Consider the following 22,322-nt stretch of genomic DNA (forward strand, 5'->3'; position numbering starts at 1 on the left):
AGTGTGCCTGTCGAATATTCATTTCTGTCAACCGGAGCGTGCACTTGTTGCTTCTCGCTCCCGACATTGTCTTCCTTCTAAAAAGCATCTGCTAACCTAAACTTGTTTGCGCTGCAATATTAACCTTGTGATGTTTGCAATTCTGCGTCTACGGCGAGTGAAGCTCTATTTGTGTCTCAGCAGACCACATGACCTTTTCCCATTCCTCCTCTGGATCATCCAGATGGTCATTGGCAAACTTCAGACGGGCCTGGACATGCGCTGGCTTGAGCAGGGGGACCTTACGTGCGCTGCAGGATTTCAATCCATGACGGCGTAGTGTGTTACTAAGGGTTTTCTTTGAGACTGTGGTCCCAGCTCTCTTCAGGTCATTGACCAGGTCCTGTCGTGTAGTTCTGGGCTGATCCCTCACCTTCCTCATGATCATTGATGCCCCACGAGGTGAGATCTTACATGGAGCCCCAGACTGAGGGAAATTGACCGTCATCTTGAACTTCTTCCATTTTCTAATTATTGTGCCAACAGTTGCTGCCTTCTCACCAAGCTGCTTGCCTGTATTGTCCTGTAGCCCATCCCAGCCTTGTGCAGGTCTACAATTTTACCCCTGATGTCCTTATACAGCTCTCTGGTCTTGGCCATTGTGGAGAGGTTGGAGTCTGTTTGATTGAGTGTGTGGACAGGTGTCTTTTATACAGGTAATGAGTGGAGAACAGGAGGGCTTCTTAAAGAAAAACTAACAGGTCTGTGTGAGCCGGAATTCTTACTGGTTAGTAGGTGATCAAATACTTATGTCATGCCATAAAATGCAAATTAATTATTAAAAATCATACAATGTGATTTTTCTGGATTTTTGTTTTAGATTTCGTCTCTCTCACAGTTGAAGTGTACCTATGATAAAAATTACAGACCTCTACATGCTTTGTAAGTAGGAAAACCTGCAAAATCAGCAGTGTATCAAATACTTGTTCTCTCCCCTGTATATATCCATTTTGAATTTGATGCCAGCAACAAAAAAAGTTTGTTTTCTTTTAACAACACTGAAGTGTTTGGGAACTGAGGAGACAATTGCTATAGTTTTGAAAGTGAAATATTTTCCAATTCCAATAAATAGGATTTTAGCTGCCAAACAGTTCAGGGTCTCCTTTGTCATATTTTTCGTTTCAAAATGCTCCAAATGTTTTCAATGGGTGACAGGTTTAGCACCTGGACTCTTACTACGGAGCCAGGCTGTTGTAATACGTGCAGAATGTGGTTCGGCATTGTCTTGCTGAAATAAGCCTTCCCAGAAGAAGACATCTAGATGGCAGCATATGTTGCTCCAAAACCTGTATCAGCATTAATGGTGCCTTTACAGATGTGCAAGTCACCCATGCCATGTGCACTAATGCACCCCCATACTGTCACAGATGCTGGCTTTTCAACTGTGGGCTGATAACAAACTGGATGGTCCCTCTTTTTAGTCCGGAGGACGCGGCATCAATGATTCCCAAAAATAATTTCATATTTTGATTTGCAAAACCACAGGACAGTTTTCCACTTGTTCTCAGTCCATCTTAAATGAGCTTGGGCCCAGAGAAGGCGGTGGCATTTCTGGATCTTGTTTATATATAGTTTATTCTTTGCATGGTAGTGATTTAACCTGCATTTGTGGATGCAGTGACGTACTATGTTCACAAGACAGTGTTTTTCGGAAGTGTTCCTGAATCATGCAGACACGGTCCACTATAGGACCGTGTCTGTTTTTAATGCAGTGCCGCCTGAGGGCCTGAAGATCACGGCCATCCAATATTGTTTTTCGGCCTTGTCCCTTGCATGCAGTGATTTCTCAGGATTCTCAGAATCTTTTAATTATATTATTATACTGCTCAACATTTGAAACAGAACATGAGCTATTTGTAAATGGACACCGTTGAGACATTGGGAACAGTGGCGACTAATAAACGGGATGCGTTTGAGTCCAGAGGGAAGTCGTTGAGACATTGAGAACAGTGGTGACTAATAAACGGGATGCGTTTGAGTCCAGAGGGAAGTCGTTGAGACATTGAGAACAGTGGTGACTAATAAACGGGATGCGTTTGAGTCCAGAGGGAAGTCGTTGAGACATTGAGAACAGTGGTGACTAATAAACGGGATGCGTTTGAGTCCAGAGGGAAGTCGTTGAGACATTGAGAACAGTGGTGACTAATAAACGGGATGCGTTTGAGTCCAGAGGGAAGTTGTTGAGACATTGAGAACAGTGGTGACTAATAAACGGGATGCGTTTGAGTCCAGAGGGAAGTTGTTGAGACATTGAGAACAGTGGTGACTAATAAACGGGATGCGTTTGAGTCCAGAGGGAAGTTGCACGTTATGGCCACTGGATTGGTGGTGGCTTGTATGTGGGTGAGGAGGAGCGTCGCAGTGCAGGGGGAACGGGGGAGCTGTGGTGCAGGAGGAGCGTCACGGTGCAGGGGGAACAGGGGAGCTGTGGTGCAGGAGGAGCGTTGCGGTGCAGGAGGAACAGGGGAGCTGTGGTGCAGGGGGAACGGGGGAGCTGTGGTGCAGGAGGAGCGTCGCGGTGCAGGGGGAATGGGGGAGCTCAGTATTTCTTCAGTGCTAAATACGATTGATTCCAGTCTATGAGGAGTGTCTGTTTAAATCATACACCAAACCTAAATGACTAATGCATGACATTTGGACTCGGACACAGAAACAGAGACGTGTGAAAATAAAATAGCAGCAATTAAAAGCACTCAAGTTACATCTTATAAGGCACATACAGTACATGTCATAGGATTTATGTGTTGCATAGGATATCGCTGTGAATGGATATCCTACATAACGAAGAATCATTGAATGGGTTGTAAAAAAACTGTAGAGGACAGGTGAACAGACAATGATGACCTTTTCCTCAGGTCGGTGACAAGAGAAGACAACCAAATGTAAATGAGGAAGAGGACGAGGTAAAGAAGGTGTTGCGTGCTGCTGTCATTCAGTGTGTTCAGGGGGGTCTCCTAACACCAGAGAGAGCCCAGGACTACTTCAGATCAGGTGAGATGTGTGTCTTGCTCTCTCTCTTTTGCGCCTATGTGTGTATTTGTGCGCCTTTGAGCTCAAGAAGTCCTCACAAGAATAGTAACCCAAAGATAGTTGACAGACACAATAACATATTTTGGTGTTTAGGCGTTGTAATGATCCATTGAATAATTTGTTTTTGAGCTTGTCTACGTAAAAAGATACAACTTTTAATATGTATAAATGTTAACTGATTTTGTTATGCACTGCCTCTCTCTGCACCCTCTAAGTCAGGGGTGTTCAATCCTGTTCCTGGAGAGCTGCCAACCTGTAGGTTTTCTCTACAACCTTTACCTTTGCACACCTGATTCTAATAACGCGCTGGATGAAAAGTCAGGTTAGTCACAACTGGGGTTGGAGAGAAAACCTACAGGATGGTACGTCTCCAGGAACAAGTTTTCAGTGTTCATCTGCACATCTGGAAAGCACTCGTTACACCTAATCTAGGGCAGGTTATGTATTTTTCTGTGTAGTTACAAGGGTCTGATCAGGCGTGCACAGGCATGGCTCAACCTGTAGGGCCCCTTTGCTATACAATGTCCTTTCCTCCTGTAGATGTGCGTCACTCTGACAGTTGCACAACAACTTTTGTTCCAGAGAGGAGCTTTCGTTGTGAGCTCTCGAAAGGTTTGTGCACGGCAGTGCGTCCGATGCCTGTGAGGTGTTGTCAGAATATGTTCAGCGGTGAATAAAGGTGTAGTGAGGGGTGTGAGAGAAAATGGTTGAAGGTTTACCACCTACGAACTTCAGTATGAAGATGAACGAGGAATGCCGTCGTGACCTATACTTAAGTAATACAATTTAATCAAATCCAGTAATAGTTACAGTACAGAACGTACCAAGTCTTTGGTAAATAGTAGGCTACAACACAACGTTTCAGGAGGTTTCTTTAACTAGAACAAACTCCTAGATTGTAAGCTACAACACAACAAGTTGGGATGTCTCTTAACGATGACAAATTCCAAAATATGACTACAACACAATGTGTTGGGAGGTCTCTTTAACGATGACAAACCCAAAGAACTTCTTGGAGATGTGGCTATTTATCCTAAAATCAGACATATCTAAAACACTCCCCCAAAAGGTCATTAGCATTACCTTTAATTGGCAAACACAATGAATACAAAGGACAGGAACTGTCCCACTTAACCAACACTAAATTATCAAATGGACGGGGCATTGCTGCTAGTTGTTGTCAGACATGCAACAAGGACAATCATTTCTACAATGTTCTTGTAAAGTTTGATCCATAACCTGCACAGTACAATAAAGCATATCCGACTATCCAGCCCTTTATGTGGAACAGGGTTAATCCAAACAAGACAGATAAAAGTCCACAATATCATACATTTACACTCCAGTTTGCTCAGAGTTTCACGCCTCTCCAGGTGAGCTCAGGAGGGTGGGGCTGATGGCCCACGCCTGGTGTTCCAGATCATTAGAGAAGCACATGTCATGCAGGACCTCTGAATAACATCCCAAAGGGTCTTTTGGAGACTTTGTGGGGCCAGACACTGCTCTTCGTTGAATACACTTCCACTCTTCCTCAACAGATATTTCTTATTACACTACAAAGGCATTGCATTCATTTTATTGTATTCAATTCACTTGGCCTATGACAAATATGAGCTGGAGTATGTCTAACTTACACTGATTTATTACAGCACCATGTAGTAGCCTATATTGACACCTTGACAATGAGCTGGAGTATGTCTAACTTACACTGCTTTACTACAGCACCATGTAGTAGCCTATACTGACACCTTGACAATGAGCAGGAGTATGTCTAACTTAAACTGCTTTACTACAGCACCATGTAGTAGCCTATATTGACACCTTGACAATGAGCAGGAGTATGTCTAACTTACACTGCTTTACTACAGCACCATGTAGTTGCCTATATTGACACCTTGACAATGTGCAATTGCGTGTGTTGTTTGTAACATGCACAAATGTGCCTGTGTGAGTAGTGTCGTATATTTATTTGATGCCGTTGGCGTCGAAGGAAGCACAATATTGTAGTGGATTCAACGTTTAACATATTATGTAAAGTTTGTTAACATGTTATGTAAAGTTCGTAACTTCCGCTTTTTAAATGCGTTGACATGACTTGATTTGCCCTGACAAACCCATATGTACACAGATTAAAAACAACTTGATAATATCTCAGATCTTGGAGAGTATATCTAAACCAAAATAAGGTATAAGTAGTGTAATTTAAAAAACAAATTGAACATGCTCTTGACCACTAGGCTATTGTTCTGCTCCAATGTGAATGCCAGGCAAATGTAATAATTTTAAACTTTTACATTATCTGGAAAGGTAATAAAGGCTGAGGCAAACTTTTTCCAATGTATCTATCTTTGACAGTGGTTCTGTGTAGTTCAGATGGTAGAGCATGGGGCTTTCACCACCAGGGTTTTGGGCCAGCACAGAGATTTATGTATGAACTAACTACTGTAAATAGTAACTAACTACTGTGTGCTAATAGAGTATCATAGAACTAGGCACAAAGATCAATGAGATATTTGCTTTTATAACAATGTGAAAAGCAATGTCGCACTACCGTTGACCTCTATCCATTTGCTATACAGTAACAAGTGTCCAAGTAGGGACAGGAGTTGTTGGTCAGCTTGCATGCATTAGCATTTCAATGCTTTGGAATTGTAGTTCAAATGAAACGTGGAAGCTAGTTTAGGCACTGGGTTTCACTCTTGTTTAGGCACTGGGTTTCCCTCTTGTTTAGGCACTGGGTCTGCCTCTTGTTTAGGCACTGGGTTTCCCTCTTGTTTAGGCACTGGGTTTGCCTCTTGTTTAGGCACTGGGTCTGCCTCTTGTTTAGGCACTGGGTCTGCCTCTTGTTTAGGCACTGGGTTTCCCTCTTGTTTAGGCACTGGGTCTGCCTCTTGTTTAGGCACTGGGTCTGCCTCTTGTTTAAGCACTGGGTTTCCCTCTTGTTTAGGCACTGGGTTTGCCTCTTGTTTAGGCACTGGGTTTCCCTCTTGTTTAAGCACTGGGTTTCCCTCTTGTTTAGGCACTGGGTTTGCCTCTTGTTTAGGCACTGGGTTTCCCTCTTGTTTAAGCACTGGGTTTCCCTCTTGTTTAGGCACTGGGTTTGCCTCTTGTTTAGGCACTGGGTTTCCCTCTTGTTTAGGCACTGGGTTTCCTGCCTGAGCGGTTCCCAGTTCTTGCCTGTGTATGAGGTGAGCCCAGCTCCTCTGTGAAGAGTCCCTGTCCTTCGAGTTCATTGTTGTCACGTTGCTGGTGAAGAAATCCCATTGGACAAAGTATCCCAAGTTGGACTATTTTCAGGTTATAATATCCCTTGCATTTGACAGTCTTTCATTGAAAGCAGTAAAAGTTAATCAAAGGGGGGAAGAAAAGACAATATCAATGTGACATTTATACAACACACAATAATCTGAGCATCAGCACACATTTTTCCTTCTTGCAATAGATTCTCAGTTCATGGGTATCTGGAGAAGGGAAACGATACACGATACATTTTGTTATTTTTCTCCAGTAACAATTTCAAGTCATACATACAGTTTGAATATTGACGGCACACATCATCAGGCTTCCCCCAACTAACATGGCGACGTTCCGTGTCAGGGAGATTCTTTGAAATGAAGGACATGTAAGAAGGAAGACAACAGTGTTAATTGGTGTTAATTGTCCTGGCCTGGTATGTACATGCTGAAGGGTGACTGAGTCATAGTCGCTCAATCAAATGTAGCCAAATCGTATGATTTTAAGTCGTTGTCAGCCACCTACCAGGCATTTCAGATTGGCCTGATGTGCAGATGGCTCGAGTCCTGTCCAGTTTTGGAGTAATGACCCTGAAGACACGTAAACATCAGAGATAAAGAGCGGAAGGAGGGTGTTGAATAGGAGACTGTGGCATGTGTTTGCTACCAGTCTGATGACAATGTTTAGACCTCAATAGGCAGCAGGAGGCAGCCGTGGACGGCATTGTGTGATACAGATAACCCCCGACACTGGAAGACACAGACCCAAACCGAAGGTAATATTTAGATTAGATTCAACTTTATTGTCATTGAACAAGTACAAGTACAGTACAATGAAATGCAGTTACTGTAGCATCTAACCAGAAGTGCAAATAGAACAGGGCAGAACATTTATTAAGTATCTGTGTATTACAGCTGGAATGTATAGATGTGCAAAGATGGCAAATGCAGTACAAATGGCAATACTAAATGTGCAATTAAGGCAAATAGAGAAGGGCAGAAAATGTCCAAGTATTAAGAATAGTGTATGTTACAAGTGGGATAAATAGTTGTGTGTGCACAAGCAGCAATTCTAAATAGCATTCTAAATGTGCAATCGAGGCAAATAGAAGGGTTAAGGTAGCATGTGCAGGTATAGCAGCAATGAGGTCCCGAGGTAGACATGTACATGTAACAACTGAACAATGCAAGTATGATTGCAATTCTAAATGTACAATGAAGACAAGTTGAAGGTGCAAGGTGCATGTGCGACTGAAATGCAGGGATGGCAGCGGTGAGTTTCCAGAGGTAGACAATACCTGTAACAACTGAAAACGACCTTACCAGACTTTCCAAGGCAGTGTCAGAGTCTGGTAGTACAAAGGGACTAGTGCCACAAGGTCCCTGAGAGGCGGGGGGGGGAACTGTTCCTGAGCCTGCTGGTGCGGGAACTAAGAGAATTTTACCGCCTGACTGATGGTAGGAGGACAAGCAGTTTGTGGGATGGATGTGAAGGGTCCCTGATAATGGGATGGATGTGAAGGGTCCCTGATAATGGGATGGATGTGAAGGGTCCCTGATAATGCCGTGCGCCCTGTGCAGACACCATTTGCACTGGGGGTCTTCAATGTTTGAGAGCTGGGCACCAGTGAAAGCAGTTTTCACCACCCGCTACAGGGCCTTCTGGTTGGCTACGGCGCAACCGCTGTGGCGTAGTTAGTCAGAATGCTTTTGATTGTGCAGGGATCTTGGTGGAGAGGCAGGTCGTCTTCAGCCTCCTCAAAAAGTACAGGCGCTGCTGCACCTTTTTGAGCAGGGTGGAGGTGTTGAGGGTCCAGGAGAGGTCCTCGGAGATGTGAACTTGAGGAGGGATGATACTTAAAGCTGGATGGTACATGTTCTGGTGTGTTTTCTTAGTGATAGCTCCAATCTTAGCCTTCCTCTTGAGATTGCAGGAGATCATTAGAATGATTTGGATTCATCAGTGATGAAATGGACCAGTGTGTCTTCAACAAACTTGAGTAGTGTGAAAGATGCATTGTTGGGAGTATGGTCATTCACGTGTTGCATCCTGTCAGTGAGGACAGCAGTGATTTTGACTGGACAGATGGAGCTGGAAACCCTAAGCTTAGTGAGTTTGTCTTGTAGAATCTCTGGGCTGATGGTTGAGAACAAACCATCTGGGTCTCATGACGTCTTGCTTCCTTCTCACTCTTTGTGAACAGATACCCTGTGTGAGATAGATTCGCTCACACATCGGAAGATAGGTGTGAAAGGAATGAAATGGCGTTCTTGTTATTGAGATACTGTGGTAAAAAGAGAACCATCTAAAGGAAGTGGTCTGAGCTGAGCAACAACACCTAAATGACAGAACCCCACAGTCGTGTAAGGAAATCCTGAAAAGTAGTGCAACCAATGTTGTTTGAAAGTTGTTTGAATGTAAACACCTGTAAGTGTAGACAAACGTGCGTGGAACGATATACAGAAGGGGTTTAAAAATAGAAGCACTCCAAATCCCCCTAAGTGTATCTGAATATAGATTAAGGCTTTTAGGAGTGTTTTGAGGCAGCATTAAAACACCAAATATGTATCTCATACGATAGAATGGTTCAATGCTAATGGTTCATAGCTTCATATTCATTGATTAGAGCCTTTGAAGAATATGTTCTGTATACAGAACATAGGAGCCCCCTAGAGGGAATGTAACTCTGGTTATATGAGTGGAGCGGAGCCCCCTAGAGGGAATGTAACTCTGGTTATATGAGTGGAGCGGAGCCCCCTAGAGGGAATGTAACTCTGGTTATATGAGTGGAGCGGAGCCCCCTAGATGGAATGTAACTCTGGATAAATGAGTGGTGGAGCCCCCTATAGGGAATGTAACTCCACTCATATAACCGGAGTTACATTCCCTCTAGGAGGGTCCGCTCCATTCATATAAACAGAGTATGGTTGTACGATATTGGAAATAACTGACATTGCAATATTTTGTTTCTGCAATATATACTGCGATGTGAAATAACAGAGGATGTCTTCAGAAAGAGCTTTGGCTATCAACCTGACCGTCTGTATCCTTCATTCTTCCCCAGCCCCATCCTCTACAATTAAAATGTATGAAACTCATGACCGGGTCCCCCTCTGGAGATACAGTGGGAGGTGCTGTGGGAGTATGGGGTGAGGAGGTCCCTTTTGAGGGCTATCCAATCCCAGTAACTCCAAAGTGAGAGCTGTGTTCGGGTTCTCGGTAGTAAGTCGGACTCGTTCCAGGTGGGGGTTGGCCTCCACCAGGGCTGCTCTTTGTCACCAATCCTGTTTGTAACTTTTATGGACAGGATATCGAGGCGTAGTCGGGGTGGGGAGGGGTTGCAGTTCGGTGGGCTGGGGATCTCATCGCTGCTTTTTTTCCTTCCTACCCTCACCTATGGTCATGAAGGCTGGGTCATGACCGAAAGAACAAGATCGCGAGTACAAGTGGCTGAAATGGGTTTTCTCAGAAGGGTGGCTGGCTTCTCCCTTAGGAATAGGGTGAGAAGCTCAGCCATCCGTGAGGAACTCGGAGTAGAGCCGCTGCTCCTTTGCATCGAAAGGAGCCAGTTGAGGTGGTTCGGGCATCTGGTAAGGATGCCCCCAGGACGTCTCCCTAGGGATGAAGATGAGATGAGAACTTATGAAAATTGTTATATTTCAGAACAGATTGCTAGGTAATAATATGTAACAGTAATAGTATAGCAATAGCAACAGTAGCAAAATAGAATGCGCAATTGGGCATAACTTACCAACTGCAAGATGCAGTCTGTGGCCAAAGCACTGCAATCTGGTCCACTCCATGTTCCCGGCATTGTCTGTTGTAATACAGACTAGAGGATAATTGACATTGCATTTCTTTTATCAACCATATATTCAATTTCTGCCTTATTTGCCTGTTCCTCGCTCATCATTTTGTCCCGCGCAAGCAGAGCCGTGCAGCAACCACGTGCATCAACAAACTCCATGTCCCTAGAGGGGCTTGAGCTCCTAGTGGTTCACGGCTGAGCGAGCGAGCCAAGGATGTACTCCCTGTAGAAACCAGTAGAAACCCTCCCCTAAAACCCCAAGACGAAACATCCCATAGCTGACGAGGTCATAATGATGGAATGAGGGAAATCCTACCCCAGAGCAGGCCCATGAACACACAGGCCACCCCAGGGAGAAGAGGGGATGTTGAGCTCAAGCGAAAAGGAAACGTATCCGTTCCACATAAGCACAACAAAACACTCATGCTCCACACATCACGAGATGAGGGGCATGGGGATACCAAAAAATTACAATATGATGGAAGCCCAGAGGAGGAACCCGTACCAAGTGTATTGGCAGGCAGTGAACAATACCCCTGAACCAAGCAGGCTACAGATTTCTGTAGCGTTAGTGCAGAGATAGAATCAAGGTAAAGCTTTGATTCCCTAGCAACATTCTGAGATCTCTGCCAGCTGCGACCAAGAACCAAATGAACAAGGGATGAAGGAGACACGTCCAGTAAATAGAAACGAAGCCGCAGCGCAAATGTCATCTACCCTGACCCCGTGGAAAAGGGCAGAGGAGGCAGCAACACCAACGTGGAGTGTGCACGGAGACCCTCCGGAACAACAGAATCAATCGCCCCGTAGGCCAATGTGATGCAGTCACAAAGCCAGTGGGAGAGACACTGCTTAGAAAGCGGACGACCCAGCCGGGAATCCGAATAGCAAATAAGCAGCTGGGGAGTCAGTCTGACAGACCTGGTGTGCTCTACATAAAGGGCGAGAACGCGTACCGGACACAGAAAGTGAAGCCTCTCGTCCTCCTCTCGGACGTACGGAGGAGGTTAGAAGGCCTGTAAATAGATAGTCCTAGATCGAAAACAGCTGGTGATAACCTTGGGTACGAAGCAAGCAAGTTCATTTATATAGCACAATTCATACATCGAAGCAATTCAATGTGCTTTACAAAGAAAAATATATGAAAACAAATACTCAAATGAAAACATCAAAGCAATTGAATACATCATAATAATAAAAAAATACAATAAGAAAACATATAAAGATTAAAAGTGTGAAGCTATAAGGCTAACGATTAAAAGTGGGAAGCTATAAGGCTAAACAGTGTGGTTAAGTTTAAGTGCTCAGTCATAGGCACATGAGATTTAAAAATGTTTACGTTTGGGGTACGAGTGAGCGACGGATTAGGTCTCAGCGTATAGCCAGGCAGCCTGGGCGCACCGAGAGAGCACGGAGATCACTCACTCTCTTAGCAGAGCACAGAGTGATGAGCAAGGCAGTCTTAAGGGTGAGCAACTTAAGAGAACACTGCTGTAAGGGCTCGAATGGGGGTTCACAGAGAGAGCCCAGCACCTTAGCAAGGTTCCATTGCGGAGCGCCCCGGCCTGGCCACCGGGCGCTGACGACGCGTACCCAAAAGGAAACGGTTGAGGAGAGGGTGGCTGAAAACCGTGTTTCCAGCAAAGCCCTCATGACACGCAGAGATGGCTGATGCATATCCACGGATGGTCAAAGGAGACCTATCCATATCAAAGAGATACTGCAGAAATGACAATCTCCTCCACAGGACAGAACGAAGGGTCCGAGGACCTCTGCGTGCACCAGGAAACAAACATATTCCAGCGAGAGGAATACAATTTGGACGTAGATGCTGTCCTAGCACCCTGGATGGTGTGGACGACCCCAGCGGACCGACCTCTGTTCAAAAGCCTGCCCCGCTAAGGAGCCAGACCATGAGAGTTCCTGACAGCAACGGAGGGTGTAGAATCGAGCCCTCTGTTTGGCACAGTGCGTCCAGTCTGAGCTGAACCGACCAGAGCCCCCTCTTGGCAATTTATGTAAGCGACCGTGGCCTGGTCGTCTCAGCAAATCACCCCAATACATTTGACCCGCGTGAACGTAACCTGTGATTATTAGGGCCACCAATGGATTTTCAAAACGCAAATGAAAGAAATAAACTGATTAAACACCTGCACTCTTAGCTTAAATTCAATGACGTCAGCAGCCAATGATAACCACCATTTTTGGAGATGTAAAGCAAAAGCAGGATCACATGGCCTATTTGTATGGACGGAGTTGAGGTGGCTGCGTCAAATGCAAATCATTATCCTTTTTCAAAGTGCTTCCCAACACATTTTCTCCTCAAATGTTGAGGTAAATTCCTTATAATGTTTATCTTGAAGGTAGCGCTACAGCTATCAAACAAATAGTTGCCTAATCTTCTAAACTCTTCCTGGCTGTGTTGTTCGGTGCGTTTGACAAATTGACCTTGAAACTTAAAAAATATATAACACCAGGTAGACCTATCACCTATCATTGTTCTGAGAAAGATGCATCGAGTGGATAACTAAATCACATTTCATATGGGTAGGCTTATATTATCGTAGATTTTACCAATAAAACTAGCACTTCATCTGTAACTAATCTGGTAATGCATGCCCACCTTTGCACGCATGATGATCACACCCAACAACTGTGGGGCACAATTGTTATTTTGGTTAAAAAAAAATTTTTTTAAACATTATATAAAAAAATCAAACATGCAACGTGTCATAATTATTTCGCGCAACTATTCTTTTTCAATTGAAGTAATAATCATATATTGTTTCAAAAGTACCTGTAATCCGATTACAATATTTTAGTTGGTAATGTAACTGATTAGAATTACTGTTTTTTACATATAACACAGTACATGTACACTCACCTAAAGGATTATTAGGAACACCATACTAATACTGTGTTTGATCCCCTTTCGCCTCCGAACTGCCTTAATTCTACGTGGCATTGATTCAAAAAGGTGCTGAAAGCATTCTTTAGAAATGTTGGTCCATATTGATAGGATAGCATCTTGCAGTTGATGGAGATTTGTGGGATGCACATCCAGGGCACGAAGCTCCCGTTCCACCACACCCCAAAGATGTTCTATTGGGTTGAGATCTGGTGACTGGGGGGGCCATTTCAGTACAATGAACTCATTGTCATGTTCAAGAAACCAATTTGAAATGATTCGAGCTTTGTGACATGGTGCATAATCCTGCTGGAAGTAGCCATCAGAGGATGGGTGCATGGTGGTCATAAAAGGATGGACATGGTCAGAAACAATGCTCAGGTAGGCCGTGGCATTTAAACGATGCCCAATTGGCACTAAGGGGCCTAAAGTGTGCCAGGAAAATATCCCCCACACCATTCCACAACCACCACCAGCCTTCTCAGTGGTAACAAGGCATGATGGATCCATGTTCTCATTCTGTTTACGCCAAATTCTGACTCTACCATCTGAATGTCTCAACAGAAATCGAGACTCATCAGACCAGGCAACATTCTTCCAGTCTTCAACTGTCCAATTTTGGTGAGCTGGTGCAAATTGTAGCCTCTTTTTCCTATTTGTAGTGGAGATGAGTGGTACCCGGTGGGGTCTTCTGCTGTTGTAGCCCATCCGCCTCAAGGTTGTGCGTGTTGTGGCTTCACAAATGCTTAGCTGCATACCTCGGTTGAAACGAGTGGTTACAGTCAAAGTTGCTCTTCTATCAGCTTGAATCAGTCGGCCCATTCTCCTCTGACCTCTAGCATCAACAAGGCATTTTCGCCCACAGGACTGCTGCATACTGGATGTTTTTCCCTTTCCACACCATTCTTTGTAAACCCTAGAAATAGTTGTGCGTGAAAATCCCAGTAACTGAGCAGATTGTGAAATACTCAGACCGGCCCGTCTGGCACCAACAATCATGCCACGCTCAAAATTGCTTAAATCACCTTTCTTTCCCATTCTGACATTCAGTTTGGAGTTCAGGAGATTGTCTTGTCCAGGACCACACCCCTAAATGCATTGAAGCAACTGCCATGTGATTGGTTGATTAGATAATTGCATTAATCAGAAATTGAACAGGTGTTCCTAATAATCCTTTAGGTGAGTGTAACTGATTACTAAAATATTGTAATCACATTACAGATACCTTTGACAAAATATATGATTACTTTTGGATTTGGATAACGGATTACTTGTAATCCGTTAGAATGCACATTAATTCCTGATATATGGGACAGTTGGATGTCTTCTGGACTGATATACTAGACAATGAATCATGATAAAACCGAACCTAAACATTTCCTGAGACATTCATCCAGGTTATAGGACGGTTGCCAAAGAACAACAACTTAAGTAAACATATTCTAGAAGACATTGTGTTTTTGTTTATATGTACACGATTATTAGTGAATGTATCCATCTTCATGTCGTGCTTACTACAGATGGAACCTGGTTGTTCATTCAATTAGTTCTTATAAAATGTTTTATAAAAGTACAGTATCTCACAAAAGTGAGTACACCCCTCACATTTTTTCAAATATTTGATTATATCTTTTCATGTGACAACACTGAAGAAATGACACTTTGCTACAATGTAAATGAGTGAGTGTACAGCTTGTATAACAGTGTAAATTTGCTGTCCCCTCAAAATAACTCAACACACAGCCATTAATATCTAAACCGCTGGCAACAAAAGTGTGTACACCCCTAAGTCAACATTTCCAAATTGGGCCCAAAGTGTCAATATTTTGTGTGGCCACCATTATTTTCTAGCACTGCCTTAACCCTCTTGGGCATGGAGTTCACCAGAGCTTCACAGGTTGCCACTGGAGTCCTCTTCCACTCCTCCATGACGACATCTCGGAGCTGGTGGATGTTAGAGACCTTGCGCTCCTCCAAGGTCTCTAACATCCACCAGAGGTTTAGAGGGTTTCCTAGCTATCGGGATCAGGGATGGCATGGTCGAAGTGGTCAAAGTGCACATGAAATTGGCTTCAAACTGTGGATTGTTCTATTCATGAAAGGGTTATGACTATGAAGTGACTTGTAAAGGTGGATAGGGGACAGAAATACTGCACAAATAAAACATGAGCCATTCTAAGCAGGCTGGTGAATGCCAGGGCACCGTCAAGCCAAAACATGACGGAGTGGCAGTTGCAGACATTAGCAGAGATTAGACATTTAACCACTTAACAACTCTTAAATTAAAAGAAAGAGCTATGGATGCAAGATTGACTGTCTATAAGCTGCTTTTAACTATGTTTTAAAATATCCATAAAGTAGATGCTGTTGCGAAGTATTTGGAGTTGAACCAACCTTTTGGATTGAAATGGGATAAGTCAGTTTTCATCAAAGCACAGAAGGCATTTATAAGACATTCTTGAAGAACCAGTGTCTGTATGTAATATGTGACCTTTTGTGTGAACTAGATGATCGTAAATTAAACTAAACATATTTATCTGCACGTTGTAAAATATGCTGTGAATACTCAGTTTTTCAAATGGAAGCTTGGAAAGAAAAACAAAGGTTGTATAGTTTGTAATCATCCTTTACTAGTACAGAAGTTGTTCTTACTGTTTCACAGAGAATAACCAACTCACATAACCCACTCAGTACCTCTGTTGAAAGTGAAAGGGCAGTGAACTGGGAAAGATTTCTAGCATACTTTTTTTACTATATTAACATTGATTTGTAATATTTTAATTTGAGGTAGTGTCTTGGTTCTACAGTCGCTATAAAGACTACACATCCATTTCAGTCTTCACATTGTGTTGCCTGAAAATGTTATCTAATAAAGGATTACACTTAATTTGCATTGTCATTTAAAAATATATAAGGAAAACTACAAAAACATTCAAAATTACTACAGAATTCAATATATGTCAATTTCCTTTGTCAAAAATGTTTAAGCTCAGTAAATTTTGTTGAGAATCCTTAACAAATAGTAATTGTCAAAACAATATATACATTTACGGCCAGTTCACAGATGCTCTTAACCTGAAAGACTAATGACGGCATAAATTTTAGTACTGCCCCCCTGTAGTAATTCACTACTCTTCTCTGGCAAATGCCAAGCTCAACCATATTAACTACATGGGATGTAATGTGAGATTAACACCGGTCCATTAAGGAAAACTAAACACCATGTTGGTGTTTCTGGCATAAATTCCATCCCAGAGTTAGGCAGGTGTCCAAAGATTTCCTTTCAATCTACCTCTGTGTGTATGTTGTAAGACCCCACTCTTCAGAGGAAATATCAAGCCATGAAGTCCAATACATTTTGTAAAGGCATAGATCTGGTGAATATTATAAAAACATTACTAAAGCATTGAATGTTCCCAGGGGCAAAGTGGGCTCCATTATTTTGAAACAGAAGTTTAGAACAACCATTACTCTTCCTAGAACTGTTCATTTGTCCCTAAGTAAACGACCAAGAAGGACCTTGGTCAGGGAGGTGACCAAGAACCCATTAGTTGCTCCAGCGGAGCTTCAGAGATTCCTTGCAGGACGGGAGAACCTGACAACCATCTCTCTAGCACTCCGTCAGCCTGGTCAATATTCTACAGTGGTTGAGGTGAAGAGAGATGAGAGTTCCGATGAGACCATAATCTAACTTTTCAGCTTTAATTACAGCTGAGTGCCAAGGTACCTCATTACCTGACTAATACCTACAGTGAAGCATTATGGAAACTTCCCAAAGACACTGCGTGTGTGTGCGTGTCTATACACTGTAATGAAGAGAGACCCAATGAATGGACATAGTTCTAGTGTCCTGGGCCTTGGATGGCATTTATTTACAAAAAGTGGAAGAAACACAATCAACTAAAGTAAAACTTACCGGTGGTTTCTGAAGAAAGGTCAATGCAAAATACATGCCATCATCCTAATGTAGTCCTGTAGCAGCAACTGAACTAATTTATACAGAAAAACGATGACTTGAACAATGAATTTCAGTTGCAAATCCACCTCTGACATTTAAATAGCTCCCTTATTCTAGTGACAATGTTATATCTGTGTTTAAGAATGCATATCTGTGTTCTTACTCTGAAGACACCTGGTTTTAAGTTTAGTATGTAATACACATTTGACAACCAAAAATGACCTATGTCACCAGCTCTCGACATAGACCTGCGATTTGCTCTGGAGAACTGTCCAAGACATTACAACGACAAACGCTGTCTCGTCTACATCAACAAAATCTCCAGTGGGCAGGGCGAGAGTGAGGGCATAAATCAACCCCCTCTAAAGCTCTCACACCCTCATTCACCAGTCCAGGTAGATAGCTTGATCATGTTCTGTCCTCACCATAAAAATGAAGGTGATACAAAACTAGCTGGCTCTTGATCAGACAGTAGAATACTTTTTTTTTCTTCATCCACATCAGGCTTTGTGTAACAACAACTTCCTGTCCCAACTCTGCGATGACTTCCTGCCCAGACTAGTGACTTCCTGTCAGCTCCTTGTGTACACAACAACTTCAGAATGCGACCCCCGTCATGGTTACACTCCCGCAAGGAGGAGGAGCTATGTGGAAGGCCTCTGCCACCAACTTTACTCCGACATCATTGATCTGATTGGCAGCACTGTTACCTCGGGAGCATCAGTGTCGCCGCCTTGCTCTGATGACGTTTTGAAACGAGAGCAGGTCGAGCAAGAGGAACTTTGCACCATCTATTCCCGTCTCTACGAGGTCAGTCGCCCTGAGGAGGAAGAAGTCAGGGCTTACCTGGAGCATAAGGACACACAGCGCCCGCTAGTGGTCAAGGGAGGGCCATGCACTGGGAAAACTGTTCTCCTGGCCCATTGCGCAAAACAGGTACACCAAGCAGCGACTCAGGAAGTAAAGAAAATCATGACATAACCTTGTGGGGGGGGGGGGGGGGGGGTGTTGGAATAGCCATGTCATTATCCACCACACATATAGCTGCTATTTGTAACAAAACAAATTGGTTGCACTGCCTCTCAAATGGCTGATTGGCCTGTTATTCTTCCTCTCTTCCGCAGGTTAAGTGCTGGCTGAGCAACAAGGATGCTGTAGTGATCATCCACTTTGGCTGCCTGTTAGTTAACTCCTCCCCCAAGCGGCTTCTCTCCAGGCTCTGTCGCCTGATAGCCCACCAGTACAATCACAATCACAAGCCGTACCCTGACCCTAACCCTAGCCTCTCCCAGCTCAGACAGTACCTCTCCTCACTGATCTCCCACCCCAACAAACGACCCCTGGTCCTCATTCTGGATGGCTTAGGCCAAGGATCTTCCATTTCCGGGTCACAAATAATCCAGTGTCTCCCTTCCCCTCTTCCTCCCAACGTCAAACTACTTCTGTCTGTCTCTCCCACCCAACACGGCACAATTGAAGTCCTTAAACTCCATTACCCAGAATCCTCCACAGCTGATTTCCTAGGGAGTTGTGTGATTGTGGATCTGGGGCCGGTGGAGAGGAGGGGATGTGTGAGAATGTTGGCCTCCCTCCAGGAAGAGTCTAGGAGGAAGGTGACATCAGGGCAGCAAAGGCTGGTAAACCTAGCCCTGAGCTCCTGCCCTTTGACCCTATACGCCCGCCTCCTGCATAGACACACCTTGCTCTGGACCTCAGGTAACAAAACATACACTCAGATAAAAACACACATTAAGACTCTTCTTGACCCCGGAAAAAAAAAAAAGATTCACACAAATATACAATGACCCAAGCTGATGTTATGTCTTCTCCCTCCCCCCCCCCCCCTCTCAGCATCAGAAGTCACTGAGACAACCCTCCCCGTGGGTGTCCACCCCAGCATCACCATGTTCCTGGGTCACCTGGAGAAGAAACATGGGTGGGCTCTGGTGTCCCGAGCCTTGAGCTACATAACCATCTCCAAGACTGGTCTCACTGAGACCGAGCTGTCAGACCTCCTGTCCAGCGATGATGAGGTGCTGGCTGGGTACATACCAGTCGGGGAGCCCCCTCCCTTCAGGCTTAGGGTGCCTGAGGTGGATGTGGAGAGGCTGTTGCTGGATCTGAAGGGCTTCCTGGTGAAGAGGACTGTTGCAGGTTCTGAGGTGATGTGTTGGCTCAGTAGACATTTTGCTTTGGTGGTGGTTAAGAAGTACCTGAGCTCCTCTGAGATGAGGGAGGAGATGCATTTACAGATGGCTGATTATTTTAATGGGCGTTGGTGCTTTGGCACAGCCAAACCTCTGATAATCAGCTGCAAGACAGGAACGGAGCAACCTGGGGCTGTCTCTGACACGGCCCATATGAAAATATACGTCGACAGGCAGCCTTCTGGTCAACCCTATGTCTTTAACTCTGAACCCTCCTCCTCCTCTTTCTCATCTCCCCCCCCCTCCACTGAGTGTATGCGAGTCAATCTACGGAAGCTTCTGGAACTGCCCTATCACCTGAAGGAGTGCGGCAGTTGGGAGGAGCTAGTGAGAGGGCTGATGATGTCACTGGAGTTCCATCTGGCCATGCTGAGTGCGAGCCTCCTGGGGGATCTGGTAATCCTCCTGGAGGACGGGGAAGGGGAGGGGACGTGTCAACTTGTGTTCCCCAGGGAGAGGGCTCTTCTGGCAGGCATGCTGAGGGACGCAGCCTGCCTCCTCAGGAGCTCCCCCACAGAGCTGCCAATGGTGACGCAGGTCAGGCTTCTCCCCTACCTGGGGGTCTTTCATGAGTTAGAGGGCTACGCTGAGGAGGTGGCAAAGGGGATCAAGAGGAGGGGCAGTGGGTTATGGGTGGTGCTCAGTCCTGCAGCCTCCAGTGTACCATCGAGACAGTGCTCGTTACCAGAGGCAAGACAGTTTCCAGTCACCAAGGCAGCGGGGACAGTGGGCGGGACAGTGGGCGGGACTGTGGTGGTGACCCAGAGCAACGGGTCTGCTTGGGTGTGGAGGGGGGGGGGCGAGGCTCAGAAACTGAACCCGAGCTGTAAACCTGAGATGAAGTTTGAGAGTGTCCTTTGCAGCGGGAGTCATATCCTCCTCGCGACTCGGTGTAACCGACTGCTCCTGTGGGACGCGAACGGGTCGGAGTGTTTTCGAGAAATACACCATGCGGAGAGACAGGTTGAAGGGTTCCTCCTGCGCGATGACAGGATGTGTGTGTGGTGGAAAGGTCTCAGCTACGTGAGTGCGGGTGAAGTTTCCACCAGCCAACCGCTCACCCAGTTGCATTGCCAGCACACGGTGAGGAGTGTCTCGTTTCCTTCTAGTGGACAGTTTGTGTACTGTGGCCAGGAAAAAGGCACATTGTCTATATTTGACCTGTCCGGAGGCTTTCTCACTGCGACCTGCTGCAGCCCAACAGAGCTAGCGATCATCTGTATAGTTCTCAGTGAAGATGAGGAGGAGTTGACCTGTGTTGACTTGAGAGGGAACATATTCTTATGGGAAATAGCATCCAAAACTACTCCCAGACTCCTAAAGGAGTGTTGTTGTGAGAGCAGCCATATTGACATCGCTAACACAGACCTGTCTGAGCGGAACGGTATTTTGCTGCTGTGTAAAACTCAGGTGATCGTTCTCTGGGACATCTGGGACCAGGAACAGTGCGACCACTTCATAGCTCCACGGGGGAAGGCCTTCTCACAGGCGCTTTTGGCCCAGGACGGACACCTCATCGTGGCTTCGCTCGAGGCCTGTCCCTCTGTGCTGGTGTGGAGGATAGATACTGGTCAGTGTGTCCTCTCCTTAGACGGCGGCAATCAGCTACTCTCACTTCTCAAAACGGAGTCGGCCCTGTCAGCAGTGGAACAAAATGGCCGCCTCACCACGTGGGACTCGGATGTTATATACGCTTCAGCTATGGTCCCTAAAATGGGATCAGGGTTAAGGCAGGTGGTCCTGGAGGGAACAGGAGAACGCTTCTACACAACTGATGGTTCGGAGACTTTATGGAGGTGGAGCTTACAGACCGGGAGTCCTGAGGCTCATTTCCTGCATGACGAACCCGTGGAGAAGCTGTGCCTCTCTCCCGACGGCAGCCACCTGCTCAGCCTATCGGGGCAGGACATTTACGTATGGCGAAGCGACACGGGACAAAACCTCCACCGTATCCGAGGAGGAGGCGCAAAGGAAATCCTGGTGACCCGTAACGGTCGCCTCGGGGTGTGTGTGTCTCGGAATGGCCCGTCCAGGGTGTGGAATCTGGCCAGCGGAGGCGTGGTCTGTCACATTCACTTGTGCCTGGCCAACGCCCAGGTGTCATCCGAGAACACCTTCCTGCTAGGTCTTCGTCACGGCGACCTGCTGGCCGTCAGCCTGTGGTCCGGTACCGTAAGCAAGTGCTTCTCCTGCTCGGAACGCTATGAACGCTCTCCGGTCCTGGCCTTCCGGACCCTTCCGGAACATCCCGACTTTGCAATCGTAATCGTTGCCTCTGGGTCTGTTTACACGTGGCGGGTGACTGAGGAGACGGTTTGCCGGCAGTTCCTCCTCCCCGATGCGCTCCTCTGCCAGCCGTGGGTCTTCCGAACGTCCTCCGACGGGAGCTTCGCCGTGCTGTCCGTCAACGAGGACGTGGTCACTCTGCTAGACCTGTCACACGCCAGGTTGTGTAGAGTGAGAGCAGAGGGTCCGGTCCTCAAAGTGTGCCTGGATGACTCCGGATGCTATGTTGTCTACATCTGCTGGCCGGCTGCCCGGGCTAACGGATGTGCCTGCGACCTGCACACTAAGCCGGTGCTTGCAGTGGTACGTCTGGCAGATGGCAGTCGAGTGGCGAGGTTGAGTCTGGGTAAAAGCCCCTCTGCTCTGGCCATCAGTGAGGGGCTGTGTGTGTACGTGGGCTTCCGGGACGGGTCTGTGGGCGTGTACGCTATCTATGACGTCACGGGAAGGGGAGGGGCTGTCAGGGGACGCATCAACAGGATTGGTCGGGCGAGGCCATGCCAATGTGACAGTGAGCCAATCCAGTGGTTTCCCCTGGGAACACCCAGCGTGACGTGGGAGATGACAGGACAGATGTAGACACAACTTGTCTCTGTGAATTGGTTGGCCAATTTCTTTCTGTTTCTAAACTGTTTCTTGTAGTTGGTAAATTGATTAATAAATGTAATTTATATTTAAAAAATGATGTGTATGTAGCAGAAATCAGCTGACCTTTTGATATGAAACTAATTTACAGAGGTAATCTTTGTTGGCATAAACCCCATATTAAAATAAACCCAATGAGAAAACGGAATGAATATGGCTTGAATTGAAATGTTTATTTTCAGCACAGGTGTCTCATGGTGAAAATCT

At 45.5% G+C, this 22,322-nt stretch overlaps 1 protein-coding gene across 1 annotated transcript in view; it reads left to right on the forward strand.

The window, feature by feature from the left end:
* Positions 1 to 22,240, forward strand: part of LOC105009702 (NACHT and WD repeat domain-containing protein 2) — a 29,764-nt gene extending 7,524 nt beyond the window's left edge. The window contains exons 5-9 of the mRNA XM_029122292.2: positions 2,895 to 3,030; positions 17,212 to 17,372; positions 17,482 to 17,913; positions 18,102 to 18,693; positions 18,829 to 22,240. Coding sequence (XP_028978125.2) covers positions 2,895 to 3,030; positions 17,212 to 17,372; positions 17,482 to 17,913; positions 18,102 to 18,693; positions 18,829 to 22,049 — 4,542 coding nt within the window. The 3' untranslated portion in view covers positions 22,050 to 22,240. The remainder of the gene's footprint in view (positions 1 to 2,894; positions 3,031 to 17,211; positions 17,373 to 17,481; positions 17,914 to 18,101; positions 18,694 to 18,828) is intronic.
* Positions 22,241 to 22,322: the final 82 nt, after the last annotated feature.

This window comes from Esox lucius, chromosome 1, assembly GCF_011004845.1.
Source record: "Esox lucius isolate fEsoLuc1 chromosome 1, fEsoLuc1.pri, whole genome shotgun sequence".
Lineage (NCBI taxonomy): Eukaryota > Metazoa > Chordata > Actinopteri > Esociformes > Esocidae > Esox > Esox lucius.